This window comes from Mustela nigripes, chromosome 13, assembly GCF_022355385.1.
Source record: "Mustela nigripes isolate SB6536 chromosome 13, MUSNIG.SB6536, whole genome shotgun sequence".
NCBI lineage: Eukaryota > Metazoa > Chordata > Mammalia > Carnivora > Mustelidae > Mustela > Mustela nigripes.
The window spans coordinates 6,223,831-6,244,609 of record NC_081569.1 but is presented as its reverse complement, the minus strand read 5'-3'; the positions used below and the strand labels follow the sequence as shown (position 1 = coordinate 6,244,609).

Below are 20,779 nucleotides of genomic sequence, written 5' to 3'. Positions count from 1 at the left end.
CGTAGGGATCGAGCCCCGCATCGGGCTCTCTGCTCAGCAGGGAGCCTGCTTCCTCCTCTCTCTCTGCCTGCCTCTCGGCCTACTTGTGATCTCTGTCTGTCAAATAAATAAATAAAATCTTTTAAAAAAAAAAAAAAAAGAGGGGTTGGCACAGTGTGACTGTGAATTCACTCTTGGGGAAGAAAGGAAGAAGAGAAAATGTATTAGCTTGTGGAGGGCCTGCTCGGACACCCCTTTCTTTGCCAGGGCACCAAGGATTGGATTTCCTTAGGAAACTTGTCCTCAGGCAGCCAGCAGGCCTGGGCAGGTCTGTCCTCAGGGCTCCTTCCCGGGGCTGGCATCATCTCCGGTCCGAATCTGTATGAGGCTTAGGTACCTGCAGGGCAAGGGGCCACACACCAGCCTTTCCTGCCTCTCCGGGCTGGGGTCGCAGGCGGGGAAGGCTCTCCAGGACCGGGAGAGAGGAGAGGGGAGCCAGACCTCTAGGAATGTGGAGGCTGCTGAGTTCACACCCCATTTTCCGGGTTAGGATAAGGAGGCTCAGGGAGAGTGGTTCTCACAGGGCAGGGAACGCGTAGGGAATGGAGAGGACATTCCCTCCATGCCTGGGTGAGAGTCATCACCCTCCATGCCTGGGTGAGAGTCAAAGCCACAGTCACCCACTCCCGGCCTTCCGGAGGCAGAGGCGGTCCCTCCAGCGCGGGTCTCACCTCTGAGCAGCTCGTAGGCGCGCCCCACGTCGAACTTCCGCGCGCGGATAAAGCGCAGGAAGAAGGCGCTGTCCCTTCCCTGCACCCTCTCGGCCACCGCCCGGGCCAGCTCCTGCCCAGACGCCGCCTCGGCCTGCACCAGCTCCTGCAGCTCTCGCACCACCTCCTCGCGGGTCTCCTCCCGCTCGTTTAGCTCGTCCTTGGCCTGGAACAGGGTCGGGTGGAGGCGGCAAGTCACAGACTGGCGCGCGCGTGCGGAGCAGGACGCCCGAGCCAGGAGGCTCCTGCCAGGGCCAGCGCTGCCGACGGCCAGAGGGCTTGCCATGGGGGCCACCGCTCCTCTGCCCCCACGCGCACCACCCGCACGGGCAGCACCCGAGACCGCCAGCTACTTTCGCGGCAGAACATGGAGTCAAAGGGCCCATCCTGGGTTTGTTGGCAGGAGACCCCAAAGGTGTCCGCTCTTAGGGAGCACTGCGCTATGGCCTTGAAATAGTGAAGGCCGCCACCCATCGCCGTAAGGTGGGGATTCATTCATACCCCATTCTCAGGATGAGCAGACTGAGGCCCCTAGAGTCAGAAGGGGACACAGGCAGGAAGGGGTGGAGCTAGGGCTCACACTCAAAGTGGGACTTTGAATCACTTCCTCCTGCAGTCTCCCAGGCTTGAATCTGATCTTTCCAAAACCAAAGATACCCTGAAGAGGGCAGCCTGTCCCCTGCATCATATATTCGTCCCCTTGGCTGGGTCTGGAGAACTCTTCTGTATGCCTCAGGCAGGTCTCTCCATGGACAGCCGGAGTGAGGGGAAGGCAAAGGAGGGGGACTCAGGTTTAGGGGAACTCGCAGCACCTTTCCCTTGGTAGCAGAGATGGAAGCTAGGAGCCCAGGCTCGGCCCGGCCCTAAGACAGCTCTGCCACTTTCTGCAGAGCACAGTCTGATCCTCTCTGAGTTGGTCCAACAGTCTTCTTTCAGAGGTACAAAAGGCAAGACCCAGAGAGGGAAAGCAACTTGCTCAAGGTCACACAGCAAGTTGAAAGTTAGGTCTGAGTCTACAACTCAGGCTTCTTGCCTGTGTAGTGGGGACGGCAGTTGGATTCCTGTTTCCCTGGGCTGCTTGCAAACCAATGTTCCTCATATCTGAGTCTAGGATGAGCTCTCATACAAAGGTCCTAAGTCCTGGCATTGATATCAAGGAACTCTGTTGGTGCTATAGTCTTGGATTAGGCTGGCCTCGATGTCCGGTCAGCCCAGCTGCTGCCATTGCCCCAACCTCCAGGATGGCCCCTAGAACAGGCCAGTCCATTAGCTCCAGGATAGCCTAGAGCGCTGGGGCTGTAGGCTCCAGCTGGACCCAGGACGGGGCTGGACCCGTCCTACAGGAGAGAGGATGTTGTCAACATTCCCCCGCTTTTAGCCCCCCTAGCCCAACCCTCCCAGCACCCTGGGTCTCCTCACCTTCTGTAAGGTGTGGCGGGGAAGCTGGCTGCATGGGCCAAAGACAGGTCCATGGTCCTTGGTTGTAAGCCGCTCCAGCTGGGCACGGAGCTCCTGTTCCTCTTCAGGGACCACACGGAATGTGCCCACCTAGACAGGGAGAAGTCAGGAAAAAGCAGGGAGAGTCCCCCGTCAGCCAGAGCAAGCCAGTGCAAATGAGCCAGCCCAGACCCTAAGCTAGTACTTTGGTCCAAGGTCACTGTTAGCCCTTCTCCCTTTGGGTGGAGTCACGGGTGGGGTTGTATGGGTGAGTGTCCATAAGGGTCCCGAGCAGACCAAACAATAGAGAAACGGGGAGGGGGTGGGAGGGAGGGAGACCAGAGCACAGGGGTACTCACGTTCTCGGACATGCCGCCTCTGAAGACTCGGAGTCCTCAGAAAAATAAGGGCTTAGCTTCTGTCCTGGTCTCTCCAGGCAGCCTCCTCCCTAGGACAGGAAGTCAAGGGGGCAGTAGTCTGGATAGACCACTCTCTTATTGTCTCAGAACAGTGCATCTCAAACTTTTTTTTTTTTTAAGATTTTTTTATTTATGTATTTGACAGACAGAGATCACAAGTAGGCAGAGAGGCAGGCAGAGAGAGAGGGGGAAGCAGGCTCCCCGCTGAGCAGAGAACCCGATGCGGGGCATGATCCTAGGACCCTGGGATCATGACCTGAGCTGAAGGCAGAAGCTTAATCCACTGAGCCACCCAGGCGCCCCACATCTCAAACTTTTGAGTGCCTAAGAATTACCTAAGGAATCTGGTAGAAATGCAGGGGCCTGGGCCCCTCACCTGTGATTCTGACTCAAGAGGGCTGAACTGGGCCCAGGAGTCTGCATTTTAAAGCAACACCCCACCGCCCCCCAACCCCCACCCAGCCATGGCCCTGAAGAAAATGATCCTTGGGCTACACTTTGGGAAACATTCCTTTGAGAAGGAATACACACAAAAATACAGCAAACCTTAGTTCTTAAGATAAGCCAGTGTAAGCAGGGAGAACCTAGCTTCGACCTCCATTCTGAAGTTACGTGATCGCTGCAGGATCGCTGCAGAATAAGGCAATCCCTCCTCCTGTCTGTGGCCCTCCCTCTCCAGCCCAAAGGGGAATCTCAGAAACTTCCCAGCCTAGCGGATGGTCCCTTCTCCAGTACATTCGTTCTCAGGAGTGGGGAGGACTAGTTACGTAACCAGAATACTGGGTGTGTGTTCTGTGCTCTGTGATGCACTATGTAATTCCAAATCCATATCTCAGAGCCAAAGCCAGCATTATTCTCCCCATCTTACATGGGAAGAAGCAGACCCAGGGGAAGAGTAAGTGACATGGCCACTGTCACACAACCAGAACAGGGATCAGGCTTTGCGCCCAAGCTGGGACTTTCTATGGGCGCTGAGATGCAGCCTCTGGTGGCGAAAGTTGCACCTGGGTTCAAATTCTGTCTCTTCCACTTGCAAGCTATGTAATTTAACCTGAATCTTGGCTATCCCCTGTAAAAGGTGGGGGGGGGGGGGTGGAAGGAGGGTCCTGAAGGTGAAATTAAATAACCTGCACAGAGGCAGTGCTCGGCCACGAGAACGAAGCTCACCTGTCGCCCACATGACAACCTGCTCAACCCACTGAGTATCTTTGGAGACAGCGCTCCTGTTTCCGGATTTTTTTCTTGTCTTGTCTAAACATCCCCAGGACCTTTAAAGAAGCCGTCACCACCCTGTTCCATTCTCTGACCAGGTTCCCAGTTGCCAGTTTCATCCCCTGTTCATTACTGGTAAGTGACAAAGGTGGGACTTGACCCACCGCTTTGACAGCAAGGGCCAAGATCTCTCCAGGCTAAGTCCCTAGGACAATGGGTGTTACAGAAAACCCTTTAGAGTCAGAGAAACCTGGGTTGGAAATGTGAGCCTGTCATTTACCACCTGCATGACCTTAGGCAAGTTGTTTAACCATTCTGAGCCTCGGTTTCCCCATCTGCAATTTGGATAATACCTGTACCTACCAAATAGAGTACAAAAAACACCATAGTGTTTTTTGCTCTAAAACATGATATCCCTTCCCTTTCTTACCATCCTACTGATCATTGCCCCATGTGCCCAGAGAGACTGGGAGGATCCCAGGGGATATCCAAGGACCTCCCAATTCCCTGCCTCTCCCATTTCTCAGCCCCAGTCAGGGCAGCGAACCCACCAGCAGGAACTGAACCTCAGCTTTCTCTCTGGCAGGTAGATGTCCAACTGTGTGCACCCAGAGACAGACTGAAATACTGGTGTGGCCTCTCTCACTGGAGCAGGAACGGAGAGACTGATAGAATTGAGATTAGATGGGAGAGATAGTGGCTGGTTACCCCCAGCCTGTTAAGCAGATCATTAGGACAAGATCCTAGAGCCTCGAAATAAAGAGCTAAAGTCAGTACAGCAGCTCTTTTAAAAGTATGCCCAATGTAATTAATTTTGAGTTTTTAAACGGTATACAATGAAAAAACATTCACCCCCATCTCAGGGTGAGGCTGTTTCCCCGCCATCTAGGTTGCCAGATAAAATACAGAATGTCCAATCTTGTGTCTATTTCAGGTGAACAACAAAGACGTCTGAAGCATAAGTATATCCCACGCAATACTTGGGACATACTTACACTAAAAAAAGTCTTTGTTGCTCATCTGAAATTCACATTTAACTGGGGGCCCTGTATGTTTATTTGCTGAATCTGCCATCAGGTGGATCTAGTACCACGTGGAGAATGGCCATTTGGTTTCCGTTTCAGAGGCAGCCTGGGATGGGGTCTCCCCAGCCCCCCCGACTCCTTACCCCAGTCCTGGGCTCCCTGGCCCGGCCAGACCCCTGCTACTGACTTACCTACCAGCTCCTCCTTCGGGGTACCTGGTGCCTGCGTCGTCCTCCTCCTCCTCCTCGGGGAGCCTGGACGTTGCCTCCACTGGGGGCGTGGCCCAGTCAGCAGGCTGGGATTACTGTGTCACAAGGAACTTCTCAAGGCCCCCAGTTTCCCGTTAAATCAGGCTTACAGGGAGGCCCAGATTGGGGCAAGTGAAGCACCAGGGGGGAGAGGGGATTGGCCTGGGCCTGGCTGCAGCCACCTCAAAGCCCTCTTTTGTGTGCTTCTGCTCCCGAGTTCCTGCTCAGCCGTGTGGAAGCTGGGCAGTGGGGGTGGGATCCGGGTCAGCCCCACCCCCTCCTCCTCGCTCACTCATGCTCACTCTCATTTGCGGGGTTGGGGGGTTCTGAGAAAGCACATCCCAGGGTAAGAAGACATGCAAGAGATGGAGGGAAGTTTTAAATGTGACTGTGGGTCCGGTGGCAGCAGTGACCGATCCAGGCCTGTCCCTCTCCCCTTGGGTGTGGTACTTGTCCCCTCCGCAGTGAGTGGGGTCCCCTGGTTAAGGCAGAGTGGGAAGAGGGCAAGGCAGGGGGAGCCGCCTTCCACGCAGTATGGCGAGTGGTAGGAGCCTGCTTGGGAATAAGGCTGGCCGCTTTTCAGTCCTAACTCCAGACCCTTCTAGCTGTGAGAATTAACTTCAGCACTCTAACTCAGTGTCCTTGAGAAGCTGGGATAATTAGGCACAGGCTGGTGGCTTTAGTGAGGATGAACATGCTTGGCTCAGTGCTGGACACTTAGTAAACGTAAAGGCACAGTAGATGTTGGCAGTTACTCCAAGTCCAGAATCCATATGCATCTGGGTGGCGGGGACCCACATTATCCAACCCTCTGCTGTCCCTCAGCAGGTGGCTTCCCGGGGGCTCTGCTTTGGTAGTTCCGTGCTGGGGGTGCGGTGGAGAGGGGCGGCGCGGGATGATTCTTTAGTCTTTCTCTGGGATTCCAAGGGCAGGGAATCCTTGCTTTTACTAGAGGACGATACTAGAGGATGATCTTCCTTGCTTTAAAACTCCTCCTCCGTCTGACCCCCAAGCAGCCGTCTATAATGTCACCCTCGGTCCTGATTTTGCCTCGCGGGACAGGGCCAGGATCTGTGCACAGGACATTTTCCAGAGTCCAACCCCAGAAAGGCTTTTTGTTTTTCCCCAGAAATAGTTCTTGGTTTTCAACCGATTCCTACTTGGATAGGTTTGGGATCCCTTCCCCCTCCTGTTCCCGCTCCAGACACCCTGGGGCTTATGAGAATGTCATGGAGGGGCAGTCCCTGGGAGCAGCACCTGACCCCACTGGTCTCCCTAGACCCCTTCCTCTAGAGCAGGCGGCAATACCTGGGCTTGGATCTTGGGGTGCAGCTAAGTGATGTTAATCTCCTTTCTTCTGACGGCTCCTTCCCTGGGCTCCTGTTCAGGCTGCTGTCTGACTCTATTTCCTCCCAAGTCCTCCCTGGAGCTGGAGAACCCCTCATTTCTAGCATTTTGCTCCTGAGAATTCTGCAGAAGCCACTGGCCACATGAAGCTGTTTAACACCTGAAGTCGGATAATGGCACCAAAGAACTGAACTGTAACCTTAATGAACTTAAATTTAAATTGAAAAGTTGGTACCAGTTCCAGTTATTGGGAAACGGTGAAGTATGTTTGGAATAACTTAGGTGTATGATTCTACTTTTTCTTTCTTTCTTTTTTTTTTTTTTTTTTAAGATTTTATTTATTTATTTGACAGGCAGAGATCACAAGTAGGCAGAGAGGCAGGCAGAGAGAGAGGGCGAAGCAGGCTCCCTGCTGAGCAGAGAGGCCGATGCCGAGCTCGATCCCAGGACTCTGAGATCATGACCTGAGCCGAGGGCAGAGGCTTAACCCACTGAGCCACCCCGGCCCCCTCTACTCTTTCAACAGCAAATTCTGTGATCAAGTATTTAGAGTCTGACCTGAGGGCGCCTGGGTGGCTCAGTGGGTTAAGCCTCTGCCTTCGGCTCAGGTCATGATCTCAGGGTCCTGGGATCGAGCCCCGCATCGGGCTCTCTGCTCAGCAAGGGGCCTGCTTCTCCCTCTCTCTCTGCCTGCCTCTCTGCCTACTTGTGATTTCTCTCTGTCTATCAAATAAATAAATAAAAAAGATTAAAAAAAAAAAATTTTAGAGTCTGACCTGAGATGTGCTATAAATATAAGATACCTGCTGGCTTTTGAAGACTGAGTACAAAAGGAGCATACAATTTCTTTTTTTTAATTAAAGATTTTTATTTATTTGAGAGCGAGACCACTCATGCACGATCTGGCGGAGGGGCAGAGGGAGAGAGAGAGAGAATCTTAAGCAGACTCCCAGCTGAGCACAGAGCCCAGAAAAGGGCTTGCTCTCTGGACCACCGTGAGATCATGACCTGAGCTGAAATCAAGAGTCAGATGCTTCACAGACTCAGCCACCCAGGGGCTCCAGCCTAAAATATCTTATTAAGGTTCTGAAATACTAGTGCTTATTGGGTTGAAAACATGAGTTAATTTCACTTGTTTCCTTTTCCTTTTTTTGATGTGGTTATTAGAAAATTTAAAATTTTCTCATTTTAATTTTAATGGCTCCCATTGTATTTCTAATGAACGGTGCTGGTCTAAACGTTGCTACTCCTTGGAATGTGACCTGTAGACCAAGAACATCAGCATTATCTGGGAGCTTGTTAGAAATGCAGATTCTCTGGCTTTTCCCCAGATAGGCTAACTCAGAATCAGTAGGTTAACAAGGACCAACCACCCCCCTCCCCCCACCCCCGGCTCTCCCCTCCCCCTCCCCTTCCCCCTGGCCCTACCCATGATTCCTATGCACAGAAAAGTTTGAAAAGCACTGCCCTAGAGTTTCTGGCCCTCTCCCCCTTCTGCCTGTGCCCAGCACATGACCTTGCCTGATCTCAAATCTGAGGATTGGTGGGGAAGTAGATTGAGGATTATCCTTGCCTCCATCCTCTTCCTCTTTGGGGCAGGCCCGTGGTGGCGTGGGTGGGGATATAGGAAGTAGAGAAAGGAGAATGGGGTGGGGGGGGGGGATTCTAACCTGATTCCAGGCCACAGTTGCTCTCAGGGGGTGCTCCACACCTGTAAAATGGTGTTACGGGCTGAATTGTGTTCCCCCAAATTCATGTCTGGGAAGTACTATCCTCCCTCTGAAGGTGACTGTATTTGGAGATAAGGCCTTTAAAGGGTAAGTAAGGTAAAGTGAGGTCATCAGGGCAGGCCCTAATCTGACTGGTGTTCTTATATGAAGAGGAAATTTGGACACAGTTATAGAGGGAAATTATGTGAAGACACATATTGCACCAAAGGAAGAGGCCTGGGAAGAAACCAGTCCTGCCAACAACTTGACCTTGGGTGTCTCACCTCCAGAATTGTGAGACAATGCATTTCTGTTGTGTAAGTCCCTCAGTCTGTAGTACTCTGTAACAAGCTAATGTAGATGTGATTCGGAACTTTCCCCCAGGTACCTCCCAGAGTGTGAGCTTTGTGGGAGACAAGGTGGGGTGGGTGAGAACTCCGGCTGCTCTGCGGGAAGGAAGGCCCAGCATAGGCCCGGTAAAAGCTAGCTGATAGAGTGCATCGCAAGGAACACTCCAGGGCACCAAGAACACTTGTGGGTTAAAGCCCCAGAAAAGAGCTTTTCAGGATGCGAGCAGGCTGTGAGGCCCTTTTTAGGGAGCAGAGCTTTCTGTGGCATTATTTTCTGCTCACAGCCCTGCCTCTGCCCTGCCCTTCCCCCACCCGCAAGTCACGTTCATGTCCAGTTCCTGTGCTGGAACAATAGTGCCTTTGTGTGAGAGGGGATGCTGCCCTCATTGGCCCAGACACCTGTGCTGGTCATGTTGGCAGAAAACCTCGGGCTCCCTGGCTCTCTCTCCCAGGCTGGAGGCAGGCAGGGAGGGAGCTTGGATTGGCTGTGCCTCCTTCTGTACCGTGACAGGTGACTTACTTGCAGTATCTCATCCAGTCCTTTCAGATGTGAGGAAGAGAGGATCTTCCCCTTTCTTACAGAATAGGGAGCTGAGAGTTAGAGAGGTGGGAAGCCCTGCCCAAAGCCACACAGTTGGTGGGGAGTGCGGTCCTGGTCACTCTAAAGCCCCCTTACTGTGCAACACACAGGCTGGGTTCCCGCTTCCAGACCCTCCAGACATGAGAATGACACAGGTGTGGCTGCTCAGGAAAGTGACACCTGCCCCTGGCTTCTGGGGAAGATGACATCACCTCACTTTCCTGAGGTCAAGAGTCTGGTTACTGCCATTCCCTTTAGACCAGCAATAAATGTCCTGTGGGAGGGAGGACCCTAAGGAATGCTCTGGTCTCAACCTCTCCTTTGGAAAATAGGAAAACCCAGGTTGAGGGACATTCTGCTTCTTCCTACAGTCACACAGTGGGAATGAGAGTGATATGACTTTCACGGGCTGCCCCACAGAGCTAAAAGCTTTCAGGTGTCCCGGAGCCAGGTTCATTCTTCAAAGAAGTGTCTCCCCAGTGGCAGTGGGAGAGTGGGCAGTGCCAGAGACGAAAGCTGTGAAAATAAATAAAATCCCCCGAAGTAAGGTTTAACAATAAAAGGAAAAACAAACAGGATGTATTTCCCCCTAAAAAGGGACATTCTCATAATGAACCACAGTATAATGACCAAAACCATGAAATGAAGGTTGATAGAATACAATTAGATAATCTACAAACCTTTAAATTCCAGTTGGTTGGCATAGAGTGAACTATGATCAACTACAAGCCTTAATGAAATGTTACCAATTGCAAGGGGACGGGTTTTAAGGATTACTTTCCCCTCTCTTCCTCATCCTGTCTCTTAGACCTCTGAGAAAAAGAGAGACTGAGCAGGGGGAGGGAACTAACATTTTTGTTTGTTGTGGTTGTTTTGAACTTTTATTTTTTTAAAAATATTTATTTATTTATTTATTTGAGAGAGATCATGGAGGGGCAGAGCCAGAGACAGAGAGAGTCCCAAGCAGATTGCCCCTGGAGCACAGAGCCCATCATGGGGCTCAATCTCATGACCCTGAGATCAGGACCTGAGCCAAAACCAAGAGTTGGACACTCAACCAGTTGCACCGTCCAGGCACCTGTTTTGAACTTTAAATCTTCAAATGACTGCAAGTTCACAAGAAGCTTCAAGAGGAGTAATATATTTTTAAGCCGAAATTTGGGGTTTGAAATATAACATTTCATTGGGATAATTTAAAACCATATTTTTCCAAGGATGAGTTCATGATTTTGTACCCATTTAATAAGCATGAAGTATCCTGGGCGTCACTTTTCTAGACACTGGGGATACAGAGAGTGAGCCGTTAAATTCCTACCCCAAACCCTACCAAGTTGGAATTTCTTCAGTGTAGACTCAGCTGGTTCTCCTTAACAATCTTATGAGCTGCCCAGATCGTATTATCTTTTTTAATTTTTTTGGCTAATTATCCTCACCAGCTTCTAGTGTCTACCTCAGTAGTGTGAAGTGTTCATATTGTTGTAAAGCAGATCTCTAGAACTTTTTCATCTTGCAAAACTGAAACTGTTCTCTATTCAACAGTAACTCCCTTTTTCTTCTTCCTCCCCAGACCCTGGTCAAGCATCATTCTACTTTGTGTTCCTGTGAATTTCACTCCTTTGATACGTCCTGTGAGTGGAATCATACAGTACTCGTCTTTTTGGGACGGGCTGATTTCGCTTAGCATAATGTCCTTTGGGTTCATCCGTGTTGTAGTGCCAGCATTCCCTCCTTTTTCAAGGCTAAAGATTATTCCTGTGTATGGATATACATACATATTCCTTCACTAGTCCTTGAAGATTTTGGTTGTCTCCACCTTTCGGCTGCCGTGAGCAATGCTGTTGTGAACAGGGGTGTACAAACCTGTGTTTGAGACCCTGAGTTCAATTCTTCCATATTCTTCCATATTTAGACCCAAATGTGGGACTGCTGGAGGGAACTGACACTGGGAAGGGTTTCTAAGTGCTAGGCTCGGTCCACGCTGGTGTGTACAACTGTAGGCCCAAAGGGTAGCCAACGGCCAGTCTAGGGGGATGAAGTGGTTTTCACGCAAACACAGGAAGCCCCTCACACTGCAGGACCCACTGTCCTGAATGGTAGGGGGCTTCTGTTTGTCCTTTTTCTCTGGACTCTTGCAAATATCAGTAGTTATAACGTTACCACACAAATGTGAACTACGGACAAGGCCTGAAGAACATTTCGTTCCACTATTGTGAACCTGTTTTTAATTGGCTGTTTCTTCTAAAGTTAATGGATCACCAGCTGCCCAGTATAGGAATCTAGTTGGTTGAAGCAGATAAGTAAGATTTGTTGTTTAGTAAGGAAGCCTGCGGCAGGGTGGGGAACACTGTTATTCGAGTGTTTGAAATAACACCCATTCGTGCTAATGGAAAACAGATGATGCATTCACTCAACAAGGGGGAGGAGCCACATTGAACTGTCAGTGCCGCTGGGGAGAGACGCTCACACGGGCAGTTCAGTACGTGTACCCGGGATGCACACCAGGAGGCTCAGAAAGGCAAATGAGCACAGCCACATACATTTGTCGCTGTCTGGCCTGCTCCCATAAGCAGCCAAGAAGGGAGGCTTTGAGGAAGAAGACGAGGCAAAGTCATCCTTGGCAAGCTAAAGGATTCCTTTCAGGAATCGTCTTCCAACTCAGCTGCTGTGTTTTAGCCACATATTACAGCTCAATATTGAGCCAGAAACGTGATAGAAGTAAAAGTTGCTTAAGAAGGGTCATAAGCAAGGAGCAGGCCTGGGCAGCTGACGGGCGTCCCTCTCTTCCAGCGGTTGTTTCTTCCAGTACTGGCCAAGTAGACCCATCCAACCCCTGCGGACTGCGGGTCAGGCTCCACACTGAATGCCTCCCATCTGAGTATTCTTTCCCATGAAAGCATCCTCATCACCCTCTCCCCAAAACCTACAGTTTTGTCTGTGCTCCCTGTGTCAGTTCCCAGGCAGTGTCAACACACCCCCGCCTGTCACTCAAGCCTGGATATTCCTCAGCTCCTCCTCCATCTACCCCAAACTGGGGCACTCCACTTCCTAATCTCTTTCACATGCAGTCCACTTGTTTCCACCTGTCCCCACTGCAACTACCTGTTTCCAGGGCAATGTAGCCCCTAGAGGGTCCTGCCTTCAGTCCTCCCCAACTCCATCATCTTTTTCTTTTTTTTAAAAGATTTTATTTATTTATTTGACAGACAGAGATCACAAGTAGGCAGAGAGAGGAAGGGAACCAGGAACCAAGCAGAGAGCCTGATGCGGGGCTCGATCCCAGGACTCTGGGATCATGACCTGAGCGGAAGGCAGAGGCTTTAACCCACTGAGCCACCCAGGTGCCCCCCATCATCTCTTTTTAAGTCTCTGCAGCACTCACCTGCCAGAGAGATTTTCCTACAATGAGTACAGTCCTTCCACTTCTGCTCTTCCACACTACCCGTGATGTGAAGACAGGCGTTCTCACCCCACCCCACCTCCACCTCCTGTACTAGTCAGGAACTTTCTTGCTTGGTGCTCTCAGGCAGGCCCTTTGCCCAAGCTGCTCCTTCAAGCTAAAAAATCTGCCTGCCGCCCCCGACCCATCCCATTGCTCTTTGCTCTACTGTTAGTTGTTCAGTTAACAAATATTTACTGAGTATTTACTGCTTTGCCAGGCTGTGCGCTAAGAGCTGAGGTTTTGCAAAAAAGCCCCCTGGCACGTGGGACTTACATCTTGGGGGGGGGTTACCGACACCTCCCCTAGCACAAGGAGTGGGACACTTCTTGTGTCTTCATCTGCCTTCCAGGTGCCTCCAATGCAAAGACCTGCAGGTGCCTTGATTCTGCCACTCTGGCGCTCACTGTTCCCCTAACAGTAACCAGGGAGTGTTAACTGGTCAACACCACGCTCCAGCTGCGTTCAGGCCACACTGCGCATGCTCTCCGCGGTTCTGAATGCGAGTGTGCCCGCTGCGCCTCCCCGCGACTGGGAATGGGAACGTCCAAGGACTGCCGTTCCCTTCTGCCTTAATGGTACACCCCATGCGCATGCGCCCTGACAGCGGAAATAAGTCGCGGGTGGGGCGGGGCCTGCTGCGTCCCGTGACGGAAGGGCGGCGACGTGCAGTTGAGCGGGCTTTTTGGAAGTTTGTTGTGGCTGCGAGGCCGAGGTAACCGGGTGGAGGGGCTTCTCGCGCTGCCGGGGCGCAGGCACTCCGCGCCTCAGGGAGGGAGCGGGTCTGTGAACGCTGGAGGACTGCTGTTGCCAGCTGGCGTTCTGGAGGTTTCCCAGGCCTGTCTCCCGCCGCATCCCTCGGATTCCGCGGCTGCCACCTCCCGGGCGGGCTGCGTCCTCCGCCCGCCTGCTAGGGTCCTCTCTCTGTCGGGGTTCTGCTCCTGCGCCGGAGACCCCTCACCCCGTGTCTCCTCTGGGGCCGGGTCACGGCCCGCATCGCCAGCCGCCTCCCGCCCTAGTTTGTGTTTACGTGTTGCTCTCGGGGGAGTCCCGGCGCGAAGACCCGCGCGTTTCCCGTCCCCGAGCCGCGCTGGTCCCAGCGCCTCCAGACAAGAGGTGCTGCGCGCTTCGCAGGCGCCTGGTAGTTCCTCCTCTCCGGTTTTAGGCCGAATTTAGCAAATGGACCTGCTGAGATAGATTTCAGCGTGTTCCCCCTCTGGCTGCTCGTCTCTCTTGGTCAGTACGCCCTTTCTGCATTTTCTCTGCCCTCCCCGCTCCCCCCACCCAGCCCAGGCCCTGACGGGGGCGGGAGTAGTAACTAAGAGCCTGCGGGTCTTGGGGGCTGGAGCTGGACAGATCTGGGTTTCATTTCTGCCTCTGCCACTACTGGCCTTCTAACCCTTGGGGGCAATTATGTAATCTCTCTAAATCCCTAAAGATCGATCTTCATCTATACTTTTTTTTTTTTTTAAGGCGTTTGTTTATTTGACAGAGATGACAAGGAGGCAGACAGGCAGGCAGAGAGTGAGAGGGAAGCAGGTTCCCTGCTGAGCAGAGAACCCGATGCGATGGGGGGCCTGATCCCAGGACTCGGGGATCATGACCTGAGCCGAAGGCAGAGGCTTGAACCCACTGAGCCACCCAGGCACCCTAAGATCTTCATCTAAATTGGAACTAATAGCACCTGCTTCACAGGGGTGGTCTGAGGATCAAATTAATGAATGTAAAGGGCTGGGCCCAGGGGCTTGCCATTAATTGTACGGAGTTCAGTAATTTATTTGTTCAACAAATATTTATTGGGCTCTTGTTACAAGGGAGGTACTGTGATTAAGTACTGGAGGATCAGTGGTAAACAAAAACAGACATGCCTCCCCATCTTCATGAGGTTTGTAGTCAAATGGGAGATAGTTCTTGATCTAGCAATTACAGGTGTCATGCTCAAGGTGTATGACGTAAGAGAAACTGCTGTTGCCTTGAAAGAATATAATAGGGGAGTATTTGGGGGCGCCTGGATGGCTCAGTCCCTTTCTGTTCAGGTCATCATCTCAGGGTGGTATGATGGAGTCCTGGTAGGGCTGGGCGGGGATTTAGCTTGAAATTCTCTCTCTCCCTCTTCTCCTGCTCGCTTGCTCTTTCTCTCTAAATAAATCTTGAAAAAAAAAAAAAATAGGGGAGCATTTAACCTAGCCTTAGCTTCTGGGGAAGGATAGATTGAGCTGAGATCTGAAGGATTTGTAGGAATTAAAAGACTGGGGGGTAGCGGATGAGAGGAAGGGTATGTATAGAAGTTCCAGACTGAAAGTCAAGTGTAAGGGCCTGTGGCAGGAGAACTTGGGAGTTGGAAGGACTGAAAGCAAGAAGTATATAGTGATGAAGGGGACTTAGGTGCGGGCCAGACACTGCTGGGCTTTTTTTTTTTTTTTTTCAATTTATTTATTTTTAGAAAAACAGTATTCATTATTTTTTCACCACACCCAGTGCTCCATGCAATCCATGCCCTCTATAATACCCACCACCTGGCACCCCAACCTCCCACCCCCACCTGCTGGGCTTTTTTATCTTGAAGTCTGGATATTGGACCAATAGGAGAGCTGTGGAAGGGTTCTGGGAAGTTTTAAGGTGAGAATCAGAGGTGGAAGGAGAGTCAGCCACCCCCTCTGGTTTGTGTTTCGGGATGATTACTTTAGTTGCTGTGTGGGGGACAAGTTAGGAAGTTTTTGTAGTCATTCCGATGACAGATGCTGGTGGCCGTGGAGTGATGTGGCAGCAGTGGATCTGAGAAGTAGATTCGAGAGAGGTTTAGGGGGTGACATTGCCAGGACTTGTAGCGGATGTGAAGGATGAAAGTGAAATTGTTTAGAATGTCCTCCAGGCTTCTGGTTTCAGTAGCTGTGTGGAGGTTGGGACATTTTATGGGGATGGGAGACAAGAAGAAGTACAGGAGGGGGAGCAGGTCTTCTTTGCAGCAGTCTGCATTTCCCCCCTTCCCATAATACTCCCATAGCTGCTCACTAAATCCCACCTTCCAATAGGCTTCCGTTTCATCCCTTCCTTCCCATGCCCAGAGTCACCACAGGCTTTTGTGTCCATCACCAAAATAGCCCTCCATAACTTCCTAGTCTCTGCTCTGTGTCCTTGCTCTCTGCCCACTTTAAGTGTTGATGCCAGATTGTTTGCTCAAACACTTAATTCTGTCCGAAACAGGCAGAATCTGAATCAGGTAGATTTTCTTTTTTTCCAAGAATTTTGGTTGTCATCATTTACAGAATAAAATCTGAATCCCTTAATCTGGCATTTAAGATCTTCCACAGTTTAGGGGCACCTGGCTGGCTCAGTAGGTAGACCATGCAACTCTTGATCTTGGGATTGTGAGTTCCAGCCCCACATTGGGTGTAGAGATTATGTAATAAAATCTTAAAAAAATCCTGCACATTTATTCCCAGCCTATCTTTCTAGCCTTCGTACTCATTGCTCCCCTACTTGAACTTCAACCTCTGTCCCTCATTTGCCCTAAATAGGTTTTTCAGATTCTTATATGAAGGCCTTTGTTCATGACATTCTCCTTCCCAGTAGTGTATAAAGTACACCATCTGACTATCTTGACGATCTAAATTTAATCTCTAAGTTCCAGTTCAAGCTTTCTACTGGGAAGCCTTTTTGACTTCTAGGCACACATTTATTTCATTAGTCTTGTTAACTTCTCATTTGTTTTTATACTATTTTTTTTTTAATTTTTAAAAATTTTTTAGAGAGAGAGTGCTCCCAAGCGAGGGAAGGCGTAGAGGGGGAAGCAGATTCTCCACTGAACAGGGAGCCCAATGTAGGACTAAATCTCGGGACTCCGGGATCATAACCTGAGCCAAAGACAGATGGTTAACTGACTGAGCCACCCAGGTTCCCTGTTGTTATTCCATTTAATTGGCACTTTGTATTTACAGTGTTGTTGATGTATTCATTTATCAAATATTATTATAAGGTTATAATACATATTCTTATGTATATGTTATATTTGATATACTGTTATGTAGCAGTTTTGTTCTAGGCAGTGTGCTAGGTAGATGCTAAAAAAACATAAAAATGTGGACAAAAACTGTTGAACTACTTGATTAGAATACAGGTTTCTCATGTGAAAATTTCAGGGAATTCTCCAGATTATTTTGGTTCGGATAAGAATCACTTACTCATACTAATGAGAACCCACTGTGTACATGGTTTATAAAATGTGTGAAATAGTTAACAGGGAAAGAAAATAATCAAGCTTGTTTACTTCTGAAAGTATCATCCAGCTCTGACACTTTCCCTTACAGTTCCCTGGTATGTGCAAAAATGGACCAGAAAATAATATCTCTAGCAGCAGAAAAAACACCAGATAGACTGCAGAAATTTCTTCAGGCCCTCAAAGAAGATGATGTAAGTATAAAGAAGCAAGTTTTGCTGAAACCAAATGTCAAGCATGATGGCAAATTCTAAGGACATGTTAGAAAAATTATTCTACCACTTCATCTACCTCTACTCTCCTTAGGAGACAAGGGTTTATTTGATAAAAATTCAAATGTAAAGAAATGGGGGAGAGGAAGAGAAACAGACAACAAATAGACATTTGTCTACAACTATATAACATTTAAACATTTATGCAACTGTATATACATAAACAAATTACCTTTAAGATTCTTAGGGCAATCCTATTTGAAGATAATATCCTGACTGTAATTATTGATGTGAGACATTTTGTCTATTGGCGCCCCTTTATTAATGTTTTCCCTTAAAGAAAATAAGTTTATAAGCAGTAAAATATTTTTAAGTTACTACTTGAATCTTCTTACTCTCCTGATATATATTTCCCTTTTTCCATAATAAGTGATCTCAGCTTATTCAGATTCCTGCATAGAAAGGAATCCCTGCTTAACATTAACCTTAAACATTAATATATATGTCTGACTTTGAGTATTATGTTTTTAAAGGAAGTTTTGCATGCTTGTGTTATGGTCATTGAAGCTAGGTAAAATCTAGCTTGTAATCTTTGTTAATGTGTGACACTAATTGGGAGTTGATGCAGGGATGGGCTCTGGCTCTGTTTTTGATTGGTTGGTTGGTTTTTTGTTTTTTTTTTTTTTTTTTTTTTAGTTATGTAGGATTGGTTTTTTAGTACCTTTTGAGACAACCCACTGGATGAGTTTCAGCTTGAAACATTCTATAGACAATTATGATTTGGTTAAAGCCAGCTTTTTTTTTTTTTTTTTTTTTAATTTATTTACTTATTTGACAGAGAGAGATCACAAGTAGGCAGAGAGGCAGGCAGAGAGAGAGGGGGAAACAGGCTCCCTGCTGAGCAGAGAGCTGGATGTGGGGTTCAATCCCAAGACCCTGAGATCATGACCTGAGTTGAAGGCAGAGGCTTTAACCCACTGAGCCACCCAGGTGCCCCAAAGCCAGCTTTTAATTAATGTATTGATTTAGAATTTGTGTTTTAAATGCTTCCAGAAGGAGTTTCAAGAGGTTTTAACATTATAAGTAAAACTAAGAACTAGAACAAAATTCATGATATAAGTAGATGCTGTGAATTACTTCTCTGATTCTTGCTTATCCCAAGGAAGGATCCCTATCTCTTGGTTTTTTTTAAAGATGAAATGAGTTAATGCACATAAACCATCTAATAGGTACTGAATAAGTGTTAGCAAATTTCTTCACCAATGTAGACACAGTCTTCTGAACATTTCTGTTAACATTTCCCTAAAAGTTTTATACTTAAATTGAAGGACTTAGCATGACGTAGCATGTTTTCTACCACTAGAGTAGAATGGACTAACATTTCTCTTATTTCTCCATTCATGCAGAATCAACTTTTTGGCCACAGTATCATACTGTTGTCTCATGCTCTTACAAGCAACCAAAAACTCCAACTTATTTTTGCATTTGTTGATATTAGGCTGATTTCCATCATCTCTGAATTCCTGTAGTTAAGTTTTTATAAACCACCACATACAAAATTTTCTATTTATATCTGTTAATTATCTTTTTAAATTAATTTCATTTTACTGTCAAGATCTTTTTGGATCTTGATTTTGTTGACCAGTATATTAGTCATTTTTTAATATCTTCTACAAATTTGTTAAGTATTCTAGCAATATGTACATTTTTATTTAATAAAATGTCCATAGAAGGGGCGCCTGGGTGGCTCAGTGGGTTAAAGCCTCTGCCTTCAGCTCAGGTCATGATCTCAGGGTTCTGGGATCGAGTCCCACATCAGGCTCTCTGCTCAGCGGGGAGCCTGCTTCCTCCTCTCTCTGCCTTCCTCTCTGCCTACTTCTGATATGTCTCTGTCAAAGAAATAAATAAAATCTTAAAAAAAAAATGTCCATAGAAGATATGCTTAGAATAAAAAAGTATAAAACACAAAAAGAAGTCTGTGACAATGGGGCGCCTGGGTGGCTCAGTGGGTTAAGCCGCTGCCTTCGGCTCAGGTCATGATCTCAGGGTCCTGGGATCGAGTCCCGCATCGGGCTCTCTGCTCAGCAGGGAGCCTGCTTCCCTCTCTCTCTCTCTCTCTCTCTCTCTCTCTCTCTGGCTGCCTCTCCGTCTACTTGTGATTTCTCTCTGTCAAATTAATAAATAAAATCTTTAAAAAAAAAAAAAAAAGAAGAAGTCTGTGACAAGACAGAGTGACATATCGAGTAATGGGAAAATTCATATTTGAAGATTTAGAGAGACTAGAGGAATATAAAAGGGACGTTACATTTCATACAACTATTTAATGTGATTTTTAACATACCCACATATGTGAGTGAAGAAATAGAATCCATAAAATAAGAAGGGATGGATTTGGAAAACAATCAGAAAACTAGAAGTGAAAACCTTGATGGTTAACAGTAGACAAAAAACACTGCTAAAGAGGAAATTAGTAGAAATGGAATATAGACTTTAAGATACCTAAACAAAACAAAGATTGCAAAGAGATGGAAAATATGAAGAGTATTTAAAACATGGGGAGAATACTTTAATAAAAGAGAACACATCTTCGGGGCACCTGACTGACTCAGTCAGTAGAACATGCAACTCTTGATCTTGGGGTTGTAAGTTTGAGCCCCACATTGAATGTAGAGATTACTTAAAAAATAGATCTTTAAAGAAATACGTATATATCTTCTTAAACGTGTAAGGTGTTTGCAAAAATTGATTATTGTGTCCTATACTAGAGCACAAAGAAATCGTTGATGGGTCCCATAAGGTAGAAATAGATAAACCACCCTCTTTGATCACAACTCAGTAAAGACTAGAAATTAAAAATGAAATAAATAAAAAGGTAGTTTGTTTTTATTTGAGAGAGAGAGAGGAGAGGAAGAGGGAGAAAGAATCTTAAGCAGACTCCCCATTGAGCATGGAGTCCAATGCAGGGCTTGATTCCCAATCCTGTTTTTAGGATTGTGCCAAATCAAGAGTCAGCATTTAACTGACAGAGCCACCCAGGTGCCCCAGAAAGATTTTTCTACCTGGAAGTAAAATACCTTCTAAACAACTTTTTGATAAAAAGGAGTATACTAACAGAAATCAGAGGATTTCTAGAAAAATAATGAGAACGCTACATATCAGTCTGCAGAATACTTTTTAAAATCACCAAAATCAGTTAAGAAGAAATAAATGAATAAAATTCTTGAAAGAGCAGCAAAGTAAACAAAAGAAAGACACAAAGAGGAAACCACTAAAATAAAACCGGAAACTTATCAAGTAGAGAACAGAAAGCCAGTAAATCAAATTAATATATCAAAATCCTAATTATTTGGAAAAAATAGTTAAAACCATTATCTGACCAAGAAAGAAAAGTGGTAAACACAAATGTACAAAGTAAGAAATGAGAAGGGAAAATAACCTTTTTCTAAAAGATTTTTGTTTATTTGAGAGAGAGCATGAACCCAGGGAGGGGCAGAGGAAAAGGGACAAGCAGACTCCTCCCGGAGCCCAAGGTAGGGCTTGATCCCAGGACGCTGAGATCATGACCTGAGCTGAAGTCAGATGCTTAACCAACCAGGCCACTCAGATGACCTGGGAATAATTATTAGTGAAGAGAGAATATCAAATTTACTAAGACACTACTTTGTACACATGTATGCAAATAAATTTGAAAATCTAGAGGAAATGGATAATTAAGAGCATGGAGTTTAATAAAATTGACCCAGTTTGAGATGGAAAGCTTAATGAGACCAATTTACATAGAAGAAAAAGAGTTGAGCAGTTAATTTACACAGAAACACCAGGCCCAGATAATTTCACAG

The 20,779-nt window shown here is 47.6% G+C and overlaps 2 protein-coding genes across 5 annotated transcripts in view; one reads left to right on the top strand and one right to left on the bottom strand.

Annotated features, from left to right (window-relative positions):
* The window catches only part of RLBP1 (retinaldehyde binding protein 1), an 11,046-nt gene extending 5,933 nt beyond the window's left edge, over window positions 1-5,113 (bottom strand). The window contains exons 1-4 of the mRNA XM_059418471.1: window positions 5,034-5,113; window positions 2,546-2,634; window positions 2,169-2,297; window positions 711-915 (exon numbers count right to left, since the gene is read on the bottom strand). Coding sequence (XP_059274454.1) covers window positions 711-915; window positions 2,169-2,297; window positions 2,546-2,557 — 346 coding nt within the window. The 5' untranslated portion in view covers window positions 2,558-2,634; window positions 5,034-5,113. The remainder of the gene's footprint in view (window positions 1-710; window positions 916-2,168; window positions 2,298-2,545; window positions 2,635-5,033) is intronic.
* An 8,031-nt stretch (window positions 5,114-13,144) lies between these two features.
* Window positions 13,145-20,779, top strand: part of FANCI (FA complementation group I) — an 85,849-nt gene continuing 78,214 nt past the window's right edge. For 3 of the 4 annotated variants that reach the window (XM_059371594.1, XM_059371592.1, XM_059371595.1), the window contains exons 1-2: window positions 13,234-13,748; window positions 16,820-16,922. In XM_059371594.1, coding sequence (XP_059227577.1) covers window positions 16,839-16,922 — 84 coding nt within the window. In that variant the 5' untranslated portion in view covers window positions 13,234-13,748; window positions 16,820-16,838. The other variant, XM_059371593.1, reaches the window with a different exon arrangement.